The 12,680-nt window shown below is 36.8% G+C and overlaps 1 protein-coding gene across 1 annotated transcript; it reads left to right on the forward strand.

Annotated features, from left to right (window-relative positions):
* The first annotated feature begins 181 nt into the window (after window positions 1-181).
* On the forward strand, window positions 182-4,668 carry LOC106413271 (protein CROWDED NUCLEI 4). Its single transcript, XM_048767855.1, has 9 exons — window positions 182-566; window positions 939-1,148; window positions 1,238-1,491; window positions 1,569-1,839; window positions 1,931-2,014; window positions 2,108-3,789; window positions 3,869-4,097; window positions 4,193-4,353; window positions 4,442-4,668. Exons 1-8 carry the CDS (start codon window positions 360-362, stop codon window positions 4,280-4,282), a joined length of 3,027 nt encoding a protein of 1,008 aa, XP_048623812.1. The 5' UTR covers window positions 182-359; the 3' UTR covers window positions 4,283-4,353; window positions 4,442-4,668.
* Window positions 4,669-12,680: the final 8,012 nt, after the last annotated feature.

Here is a 12,680-nt window from a genome sequence, read left to right on the forward strand (position 1 = left end):
AGAAAATCTAAATTTTAATTTATATATACAGTCTTGTAAAGAGTCGAATAATCTTAATTACCATATTTAATCACCTATTTTAAACTACATAATAATATTGAAAAAAATTGGATTTAGCCGCTTAAAACGAATACGTGAAAGCCTTTAAATTAAAACGCTACTACTTTCGCTGATACTTTTTGGACTAGTTGAATATAAAACCATTTTGACCTAAAAAAAAAAAAAGAAAGAGAGAGAGACTAGACTACACTGCGACCGAGTATCTTCTTCTTCAGATATATAGAGAGAGAGAAGAGACTACAGTCGCGATTCTGATCGTAGATCGGTGAAAACTTTTGGCGGTTCGATTAGTTACCGCGATGGCGACGTCTTCTAGCTCGGAGCGAGTCCCGAGAACACCGGCTACTACCAGATTAGCGATTACGCCTGGGTCTAGGGTTTTGAAAAGCCCTATCAGCGAAGAAATCATGTGGAAGCGTCTCAAGGAAGCTGGATTCGATGAACAGTCGATCAAAAAGAGGGATAAAGCCGCCTTAATCGCTTACATCGCCAAGCTCGAATCCGAGGTTCGCTTTTTTTTCTTTCGATTCTTCCCTAATTTTCTTTCTCCGATGAAAATCTCTTGTAGAATTACACAGTGTTTAAGGCTTTAGCGAGTGTTTTTGGGCTAGAAATTAAAGGCTGTTAGAAGCTTGTGCCTAATAGTTCAATTTTGAGTTGATATGAATTTGATTTTTCCCGGCTAAGTAAGTAAGGAGAGCAACTGTTCCATACCGTTCGTTTTGTTGAACATTTATTGTATGGAATTGGTTTTGATGGAGAGTTATTATTGCTTTGCTTTTTGGAAGTCTTTAAAGTCTCGATTTTTGTTTCTCTTTTCAGCTTTGATTCTTTTTTAGATTGTTTTTATTTATGTTGATCGTAATTTTGGATGTTAGGTGTATGATTACCAACACAACATGGGTCTTCTAATCATGGAGAAAGACGATTTGCTGTCCAAGTATGAGGAGGTTAAGTCCTCTGTTGATGAAGCCGACCTTGCACATCGGCGCGATCTGTCTGCCTATGTCTCCGCCTTGGCTGAAGCCAAGAAACGAGAAGAGAGTTTGAAGAAAGATGTCGGGGTTGCTAAAGAGTGTATCTCTAGTGTAAGTCCTTCCTTAACTTTTGAGAGCTGGCAAAAAAGGGTTTTTTTCAATTTTTTTAATTGATTTTGTTTTCTTCTGTTTGTCCTCAGCTGGAGAAGACTGTGCATGAGATTCGTGCAGAGTGTGCCGAGACGAAAGTTTCCGCTGAGAGTAAACTGTCTGAAGGTCACAGTATGATTGAGGATGCTCTCAAGAAATTTGCAGATGCTGAAGCAAAAATGCGCGCAGCTGAGGCTCTACAGGCTGAAGCTAACCGGTATCACCGGATTGCTGAGAGAAAATTGAAGGAAGTTGAGAGCCGTGAAGATGATCTTGCTCGCCGTCTTGCATCTTTCAAGTCTGAGTAAGTCTTCTGTCTCTGTTAACTGGACTATAAGGCATTTGTGGTATTAAACTGTTTTCATTCGTTCTATGGTTTAGGTCTGAAACAAGAGAGAGCGAGATCGTTATTGAGCGACAGACTCTAAGTGAGAGGCGAAAGAGCTTGCAGCAAGAGCATGAAAGATTATTGGATGCACAAGCTTCCCTAAACCAGCGAGAAGATCACATTTTTGGTAAATCCCAAGAACTAGCTGAACTTCAGAAGGGGTTAGAGTCTGCAAAGAGTACATTTGAGGAGGAACGTAGAGCCTTTGAGGACAGAAAATCCAATTTGGAGATCGAGCTGGCTTCGCTTGCTAGAAGAGAAGAGGTTTGTATACACATATCTTTTGTTTCTACTGCTGCTCAACACGTCAACCAAAGAACTTATAGCATTATGTTTTGTTCCCTTGCAATAACAGGCTGTCTCTGAAAGGGAATCTTCACTACTTAAGAAAGAGCAAGAGCTGCTTGTTGCTGAAGAAAAAATTGCCACCAAAGAATCTGTGAGTTTACTTGTTCATTCTAACGAACTTTGTAGTTATCATTCATACTTTAGTTTGCAAGAGTTAAAATGCTTTTAAACTATCAATACACAGGAGCTGATTCAGAAGGTCTTAGCAAATCAAGAGGTTATCCTGAGGAAAAGAAAATCCGATGTGGAAGCTGAGTTGGAAAGCAGGTACAAAGCGGTGGAAGATGAAATCGAGAGCAAGAGACGGGCTTGGGAACTAAGAGAGGTTGATATCAGGCAGAGGGAAGACCTTGTTGGTGAAAAGGAACATGACTTGGAAGTTCAGTCAAGGGCATTGGCAGAGAAAGAAAAGGACATAACGGAGAGGTCTTATAATCTTAACGAGAAAGAGAAGCATTTGAATGCTTTAGAGGAAGATATCAACCGTAAGACAGCTCTGCTGGAGGATGAGAAGGACCGGCTTAGAAAATTAGACTTAGATCTACAGCAGTCTTTGATATCACTAGAAGACAAGAGAAAACGCGTTGACTCCGCAACAGAAAAGCTTGAAGCATTGAAGAGCGAGACAAGTGAATTATCCATTCTGGAGTTGAACCTCAAGGAGGAGTTAGATGATTTGAGAGGTCAAAAGCATGAACTGCTGGTCGAAGCTGATAGATTGAAGGTGGAGAAAGCTAAGTTCGAAGCTGAGTGGGAACACATTGATGTGAAAAGGGAAGAGTTGAGAAAAGAAGCTGAGTACATAACTCGTCAAAGGGAGGCTTTCTCAATGTATCTCAAGGACGAGCGTGATAACATCAGGGAGGAAAGGGATGCGTTGAGGAATCAGCACAAAAACGATGTGGAGGCGCTTAACCGAGAGCGTGAAGAGTTCATGAATAAAATGGTGGAGGAGCATTCAGAGTGGCTTAGCAAGATACAGCGCGAACGTGCTGACTTCTTGTTGGGTATTGAGTCGCAGAAACGAGAGCTGGAGTATTGCATTGAGAACAAACGAGAAGAGTTGGAGAATGCTTCGAGGGAGAGAGAAAAGGCTTTTGAGCAAGAGAAGAAGTTGGAAGAGGAACGTATACAGTCCCTCAAGGAATCAGCGAAGAAAGAGTTAGAACAAGTCCAAGTGGAACTAAAGAGGTTGGATGTCGAGAGGCTGGAGATCAAACTGGACCGTGAGAGGAGGGAGAGAGAGTGGGCTGAGCTGAAGGATTCGGTTGAAGAGCTAAAGGTTCAAAGAGAAAAACTAGAGAAGCAAAGGCATATGCTTCGATCTGAAAGAGAAGAGATCCGACATGAGATTGAAGAACTGAAGAAGTTGGAGAATCTGAAAGTTGCGTTAGATGATATGTCCATGGCTAAAATGCAGCTCTCCAATTTGGAGCGTAGCTGGGAAAAGGTTTCTGCTCTGAAGCAGAAGGTGGAGTTGCAAAATGGAGTCAGCACTGTGAGTAATAGCGAAGATGGCTATAACAACTCTTCTATGGAAAGACAAAACGGCGCAAGCCCTTCATCCGCAGCTCCACTTTCATGGATTAAACGATACACTAATCGGATATTCAAGACTTCTCCAGAGTCTCCAGAGAAATCACCTCCAATGCATCATCATGAAGAAGAGAGAGGATTGCCTTCAGAAAAGATGAAGCTAGATTCATCGAAGGCTTACACCGAGGGGATGTCCATTGCAGTTGAAAGACTTGAAGCCGGAAGGAAAAGAAGAGGTAACGCATCTGGAAATGACTCTACTGGGCCAAGCAGTAACAAAAAGAGGAAACATGATGTTACCCAAAAATCTCCTGAAGCTGATCCCGAGAGGTAGAATCGGATTGCTCAATTAACAACTTTTATTCATTTTTATTTCTTATTATTAAAGCCTTAATCATTGTTCTCTCAGTGTAATCTCAAGCCCTCGAAATGTTCCTGAGGACAAACATGAACTGCCACCAAGCCAAACCGAGACACCAAGTGGTACGGTAGTCATTAGTGAAACCGTGAAGATCACAAAAGTAACGTGTGAGACAGAGGTAATCAACAAAGTGACAAACATTGATTGCTCAGAAAATCCTTCTGACGCAGGAGCAAAGATGGTAGAGGAGAGGAAACAAGATAGTGATTGCAATCAGGTAGGTTTCACACACCCTTTTGAAAGCAAAATGTTTCTCATTACATTTTCAGAAAACTTCATAACGAATGAATACTCTCTCGTCTTATGCTATAGACCAACGTGCCAGAAACAGTGACTCAGAAGGAAGTTGAGTCTGATAACAGAGAGGAGAAGGATTCTGAGGATGGTGGCATTGTAACATGAGTCAGGTTGAGGAATAATTGATAACAGTTTTAGGAAGAAGAAAGCTGCGACAGGAGATATATGCATATAAGGTACATCTCAGACTTCACCAAGCAAACCCCCACACTTGAGATAAAGCTCATCAAATTCGCTAACAAGAGTTCTCGTTTGTTGATGCAGGAACTCTCATGGATCCTTTTGGGTTTGTTTTTAGATAAAGATTTGAGTATGTAAATGGATTTGATTGGTTTTTAAAACTCTGAGATTCCAAGTGAGTAGAGTGTTGTGGTATGTTAAGTAGGTAGGAAGAAGAGAGTATGATTTGTTGGTTTCTCTTGTGCTGCATTGTGTGTCTGAGAACATCATTTGTTGGTTTCAAGACGGTTGAATTCAGTTTAGGGGTTTTATTTGCTGGTCTTGTGTTTAAGATGTCTTTTTAGCTCATCTCAGCACGTCTCTACTCTGCCTTTCACATTCGCTATATCCAGCTACAAAAGTGGGCTGGCCCGGCCCAAATGATAGGGTTTCTTTCTATCGTAGCCCAGAATTTTATGGGCATACAAATACCCAACAAATAAATTAGCAGTTAATTGAATGGCGAAAGGAGAAATATTCTCCATCTGTTTCATTTTAAATGTCAGTTTGGGTTTGTGCACAGAAAATAATTAATTTTATATATTTCCTATATAAAAACACAATTATTTATACACCTAACCATATTTCAATCAATAGAAAAATAAATTGTTAAATAAAATTCATAAATTTTGCATTGAAAGTCGAAAACGACACTTATTTTGTAACGAAAAAATTTCTCTACGACGACACTTAATATGAAACGGAGGGAATATTTTATAAAAGGTTTACCTTTGGGTTTTGTAAGTAATACTTCCAAGTCCGAACAGTTCAATTGAGCTAAACCCAAACAAAGAAGATGTATTAGGTTTAGTCTTTTTTAACTTGAATCTTCTTAGACTATATAGTGCAATAATAAACTAGATCTCTTTTATTGTTTTTTTTGGATGGTTTTGTCTATAAAATGTATGAACAATAATGTGGCTAAACATCAGAAAGCTATGGTGGAGATTTGGAAACAAATTGCGTGTGAAATGGGTGAAAAAATCGGCATTGATTTGTGGGGTTTTAAGTTTAATGAGTGACAGCTTAATTATTTGTTTCCAACTTGACGTCTATTTATTTTAATTATATATTAATCACTATTTAGCTTACCCAAAAACATAATCTAAACCGCACTGTTTTTGTCCGTTGACAGACACATTTCCCTCCTATCCTGGTTCAAATCCCTAATGCCTGAAGTCAATCCAAATAATCCAGTTGTGATATGTTTTCTTTATGAAATTTATTTGGAGTGTAATTTTTAAGTGCTATATTCTTGAGGAAGATCTTATATAAACTCATTAAGCTTTTTCTTGGGCTTGCGGTTTTTTAGTGGTTTTTAGTGAGCCGTATTAGATGTGGGCTTTGTAATCGTGATGGGCCTTGGGCCTTTATTAAATAAACTTTGACGGAAAAAAAAAAACTCATTAAGCTTTTTCAAAAAAAAACTCATTAAGCTTCTAGGACAAGAGGAGACGTCGAACTCATGCAAAAGGGATGTCATGATTATCTCATGATTACGATATAGTAACATGTTTTATGTAGTACTATCGAATTATTTTTATATTAGTGTAACAAAAGAAACTTAGATCATAGAAGTTAAACACACTTTTAAATCTTTAGAATAATGATAACTTTATCCAATCACGATATATATTTTATTCACAAAAGCATATGATAAACACGGTGAATAATACCTCAATAATTTGAGGACTTTACATTTTTCAAAGTGTTTTGACTTTTAACCCTTTAACCATCGACAAGTCAACTCAACCTTTTTGTTTCCTCTAGAAGCCTCATTTAAACTTGCAAATGAACCAATAAAAATTTACAACTCCAATGGTTATTTGTTTTCAAGTTGCATATTATTTATAGGCTAATCACGATGTTAAGCAAGTATATAATATATTCAATCGTATTTAACTTGTTTTTGAAAAAAAACATTAAATTATAGTAATAAACAATACACCCAAATTGACAATATTTATTTAACATAAGAAACTAAGAGAAAGAGAAAAAAAAAATCTTAACAATATACGTTTATACAAGAAGGTCCATAGATTGTGACGCCACTTTATAAGGTAGTGGGGTTTCTTGTTCCTTAATCTCAGCTGCCGTGGAAAACCAGTGTAATCAATAATTTTCCATCAACTATCAAGTTATAATTTTTAGTTTACAAGTTTTTCAAAACAAAAACTGTTAGATTGCATATTTACATCCCTATCTAATCTTTGATTAAATTTAATTTCGAGTCCACGGGACAGGCGTCGTTAGGTTAAATTTTAGGAAAAATTAGAAAAAATGGACACTTTAAACTTGAATTTGTCCACTTAAGATTTCTGCAATATTTTTTTTAGAAAATAGAATTTTAATTCCTGTAAATACCATAATGTCCTTAAATTAATCAATTAAGTTGAATTATAATTATAAGTAATAATTCTCTAATAATTTTCGTAATAGATTTAATAGTTAAAATAGTTAAAAAGTTAAAAACAAAAGAAAAAAAATGAGAGAACAAAAGAGGGACACGGGTTAAGATATCGATACCCTAATTCTTTTTTTTTTACCTTGTCTTCTCCGCGTAGAAGCTTCTCCCATGGCGATTTAGGGTTCTTCATCTGCCCTTGTCTTATCCGCCGAGCTCTTCATCTGTCCTAGTATCTAACCTCGTTTTCGTCATCTTTCTCTTCTATCTCACCGAAGAAACAATGAAATCAAAGTCTTCTTCCTCAACTAGTTTCGTCGGACGGGCCAATTCCAAATCGAAGTGTTCTTCCATCAAATTCCTCAAAATCTCAAGTTTCTTAACAGTAGGTAATAATCTTTGATTCTCAAACTGGAGTCTCGTAGTTGCTTTTGTTCCTTTGACATTTCACATGCTCTCTTTCAAGAGGTTTTTGTTTGCTCTCATTATATGTTGCGTCTCTGGGGATTTTGATGAATTTGATTTTGTTTCAGGTGGGCCAAAAGCTGCATGTATAGGCTTCGCTGGCTTTGCAACTTTCTCTGTACTCATAGAGAGTTTCTTCGACAGGCATACGTAAACCAACAATATATCTAACAGATGCCATTGCTGCGTATTGTTTAGTTGTTTCTTATACAGTTCATCACCTGAGCACAAGGAGAGGGAGGAAAACTAGAATTACATTTTCCAACAACATAGAAGAAACTTAAGCTTGCTGTTTGATTCAATATTGTTCAGTTGTTGTCAATATTTATCATAGATTTGGTTACACTCATGCTCCAATATTACAATGTTCCTCATAAAATAAGGGCTTGTCGTTGCACACAAAAGTTTCAGGTTGCAGAGATTGATTCAGTTTTGTTGTGTACCTTCATATTGCCGAATATTAATCTGGTTAAAGTTCAACTTTTTTTATGTGCGACAGTGGAAGAAAACTTCATTACAAGTAGAATCACTTAGCTGAGCGTCTCCAGCAATGGGGGTACAATGTCCTTGACTTATCAAAATCAATTCTAAAACTGAGGTTTGTTGTAGCCACTGTCAAGAGGACGTGGTACTGGCGCTAGGATCATACATGGTAATATGATCGTTATAGTCTCAAATTTGACAAGAAATCTAGTACTACAAACACAACCATAATGATATAACTAGGAGTACTCTTATGTGTTGTCTACTTTTTTACCAAAAAAAAAAAAAATCTTCATAGATGAAGAAGATTATAGATGTTGTCCCAAACATTGTTCCAATTCTTATCTGAAGGCATGGCAAAGTTGGGCTCAAACATCTCTTTAGAGATGTTACCACTTTCACAGAACCCAACAAGCTTGGCAACTATCTCTGCACGTGCCTTGAGTCGTAAGGATCAGTCCATAGCTTGTTCACGAACTGTAGCTTCCTCTGTTTCCCTTACAGTGGTACGTCCCACTTCATGTACAACTCCTCTCTCTCCTTAGGCGTCAGTTTCGAGTTTGTCCTTCTCGCCAAAAACTCCTTCTCTCTTCTCAATGCTCTTATACTACATCAACAACGCATTGATGATCTAAACAATGTTTACACACTGAAATGAATAGTGTCACAAAATTCACTTATGTGTATGTCCCTCGATGATAGAGATACAACTGCAGGTTCACCAGATTTAACATAGATTTGAACCATGTTGTATTGATAGAGAAAAGAGATGATTATGTTGATGAAGAAGAGAGAAACACAAACAACGAAGAGAAAAGATCGTGGGAGAAGGAGAAAAACGTGGGAGAAAATATTCTATGAGATATTTAGGGAAGATTTAGTTTAGATTTAAGAAACATCTTTAACCGAATATGGAAACTTCCATATTTTTCGGATTTCACGTAGAATATATATCGTAGGTAACTCAGAACACAATAGAGTAGATGTGAAACATATTCTTCCTTAAGCGCCACATAAGGTAAAAGGTAGAACATGTTATGGCACATAATATATATAAGGTATATCACTTCGTTGTGGCTATATGTCGTTATCAAGCTGTAGGTATACTGAAAGCATCTCTCTTGATTATAACGTTTCGAAATATAGCTTGGTTAGAATATATAAGAAATGCTAGTTTATGTTGTATACCCAAGATATATCTATGTATAAAACTTAGTATCCGATTTCTAGACTAATTAGATGATCAAAATGAGTATTCTAACTGTAGCTAGAAGATAAAATAAAATATGATTCCACTTTTAAAAAAAAAACTTTTAAATATATATATTGTCGTAATTATGTTTCTAATAATTTTCATATTTTTAAACATTTTTAAAATTCAGTATACTATTTTTTCCATAAAAGAAAAGTAAAAATTATCTAGAATTGCTCAAAATATCAGAAGTTCTATTGTGACAAATAAAAGTTGAAAGTGTCTCATTTTTCTAATTTTCTCTGCATGATTATTAGGTGACTGCATTAAATGAATTAAACAGACCCATCTATCAAGTCATTATTAAATCTCACCGTGAGTTTGAAAACTTGTCATCTTAGAATCCCTTTTATATTACAGAAAATATTTTTTTGTTAGGGGATGGATAGATTATATCATATATGAACCAGAATTTTAGTGGTAAAAAAATTCCAAGGTTGGTAAAATTTTGTTCACCAACCATAACGGAATTCACTCACAGAATTCATCATCTCTACCTTTCATTTCATCTCTTTTGGTACATATCACTAACTCATATCCTTTTCAGAAAGATAATACATATATAAAATAACAAGTGATTCATCATCCACCCAATGTGATCCTATGATTGGTGATATTTTCTGGACAACTTGATTGACGTATTTGAAAAATTATCTTGAATATTTTGATATACTATGGACAATTTGGATTTTTTATTATCCAGGAATATTTAGCTCAATTAATGACTAAAAAATACGTTAAGTATTAAAAAAAAATATGTGAAAAGACTTTCTCTTTTAAATTGATACAACAAAACGTATCATCTACTCTATTAATTTAGAATCCTATTTTTTATCTATTTAAAAAGTTGTTATTTAAGTTTGAAAATATTCATAATTCCTTAGAAATAATTATAACATTCTCAATTATTTGTTTATACAATATAACTCCAGTTTTAAAAAGTATATTCTTAAATTTTACTCTTCAGTTTGATTATTTATCAAAACTATACTTCAAAATGATTCTAACAAACGTAACCATAATTCACAGATCAAAATTATTATCCCTAACAAACTCTAACCAAATAAAATACCAATCACTATAGTGATTTGATATGTTTCACGTGATCTATTGTTTTGAGAAATGAGCCAATAAAGCTTTGCAAATGTGTTCATTTGTTATAATTCCATTTTACTCCATTTTTATTATATGGTCCAAAATAAAACATTTAACTCAATATATTTTTATATGTCAAAATTTTTTAGACGTTGAGTTATATAATTCAATAGATTTTAATACACCTGGTCCAACTATTTAATCAATACTAAAAATTTATATAATTTAATAAAAATATATAGTTTTAACATTTCTAAGTGTTTACACATTTACATGTGTTATTTTCCTTATTAGACATTTCAATTTGTCTTTCAGAATTCAAATCTTAATAAAACAATATCACAAGATACATTATTCACTATGTAATTGTAATATATATATATATATATTTAGTTTGTAAATTTTAAATAAAAATCTACAAAATCGTCTCAGTGACAAGTTTTATTAAAAAAAATAAAATGTACATTAAAATTGCATTACATAAATTTTATAATACTGTTTTTAAATTTTAAATATTAAATATTACTTTTAAATTATGATTTCTAATTTGAAATTTGTGTTAGAAGTTAGAACATAATATGCGCTATATTAAATTTTTCTAATGTGTATTAGTCTTTTTTTTTTTTTTGGTCAAACATTCATTCATTCATAATTCAAAATAAACAAAGTTACTCCATTAGAGGAGGAGAGTTTACAAACAAACATATGGCTGATTTGGCTAAACCGTCCGCACATACGTTTGAAGCTCGAGGCGTAAAAGCAAAAGAAATAGATAAAAGGGAACAACTCAACATGCGGATGTCGTGGAGGATCCCTTGGAGTTCAGTGACAGAGGAATCTGTAGTGAGCAGAGAGATGAGACTACTAGAGTCTGAAAGGCACCTCAGGTTGAGGAAGCCTAAATGGATTGCAGCCGAGATCGCAGTCTTCAGTGTTAGAGCTTTTGCCATTAGGACGGATTTGACATAGCCCCTTGCATCAGAACCTTGCGCCAGAAGCAATCCCGCCTTGTCTTTGAAAGTCCACCCCATCCCGCACTTCTTCGAGCCTGCATCCCAAGCACCATCTGTAAAACAGAGTAAGATAGAGGGATCGTTGCATATCATCGGTGGGGGGGGGGGGGGGCTAGTTTAGTCGTAGCTTTTAACGTGTTGTGGGGTTGAGCCCAACTCCATTCTCGTGCATCTCGGATAGCTTTGTTGAGGACCTCCAGCTCCGTATAGGTCTTGTCTTTGAACAGGAGCTGGTTTCTGCTAGTCCATAGGTTCCATAATACCCAGGGGTATAACGGTTGCGAGACACCCGAGGGAGGTAGATTGATAATACGCTTGCTGCTTTCAAGAAGTTATGGGATTGTTGCAGTGGAACTGAGGGGCTTTTGAAGAGCGGGCAAGAGATCCCACACTTTTGCAGCAAAAGGGCAATGAAAAAACACATGGATTTCACTTTCTCTTCCTCCACACCGCTTACACTCCCCATTGACATTAATGCCTCTTCGTACCAGAGCGTCACCCACCGATAAGGCTTTGTGTGATAGTTTCCACAGAAAGAGCTTTAGCTTAGGAGATGTTGCTATGCTCCAGACACACGTTTTCCAGTTAAAGTGGTGTAAAACCTCTTCTGTTTCTTGACAAGTACCCTGTAGTTTTGCCAACGCATAACCCGACTTTGTGGTATATGATCCCGATTTCTCAGGCAGCCACACCAAGGTGTCTTGCATCTCAAAGGCACTAGGCTGTAACAGTCGGATTGTATCCTCATACTGAGGTAGGTGGGCTCTTATGGCGCTAACATTCCACTCTCCCGTTGAGGGAAGAATGAGGTCTTGCACCGTCAGATCTTGATCTTGGAAATTTGGTCCGATGGGACGTGATACTTCGCCCGTTGAGAGCCAATTTTCACTCCACACATTGATGTCCTTTCCTGTGCCCACTGCCCAGCCTAATCCCCTCTTAATTACTTCTCGGCCAGCTAGAATTCCTCTCCAACCGTGTGACATGGCTCCCGAGGAAGAGCATGAGAGGAGATCGTTCTGTCGGCAATACTTTCCCAATAGGATCTAGCCAAATAGCGAATCAGGATGCTTGAGTAAGCGCCAAGCGAGCTTTGCTAGGAGAGCATCGTTTAAGTGTTCAATATCGCGAAAACCAAGTCCACCAGCATTCTTCGGCATCGTGAGCTTCTCCCATGATACCCAACAAAGTCGTCTTATCTCCGGTTTTAGGTCCCACCAAAACCGAGTCAAGACTGATTGTATCTGCTTACAGAGGGACTGTGGAAGCTTAAAGCAGGACATCGCATACGACGGCATCGCAACTAGGACAGACTTTAGCAAGACCAATTTTCCAGCCCCTGAGAGAAGTTTGGAGCTCCAACTATGGGCCCTTTGCCGGATCCAGTCAACTATCATTGAGAAGATATCCTGTTTTTTCCTACCAAAGTGCTCTGGTAAGCCAATATACTTTCCGATGCCACCTTCATTCGCAATCTCAAGGGCATTTTTCACATTTTCTTTGGTGGCCGGGAGCGTTTTAGAGGAGAAAGTAATTGCAGACTTGGTCCGGTTAATACATTGCCCGGAGGCA

This window comes from Brassica napus, chromosome C9 (genome assembly GCF_020379485.1).
Source record: "Brassica napus cultivar Da-Ae chromosome C9, Da-Ae, whole genome shotgun sequence".
Taxonomy (NCBI): Eukaryota; Viridiplantae; Streptophyta; class Magnoliopsida; order Brassicales; family Brassicaceae; genus Brassica; species Brassica napus.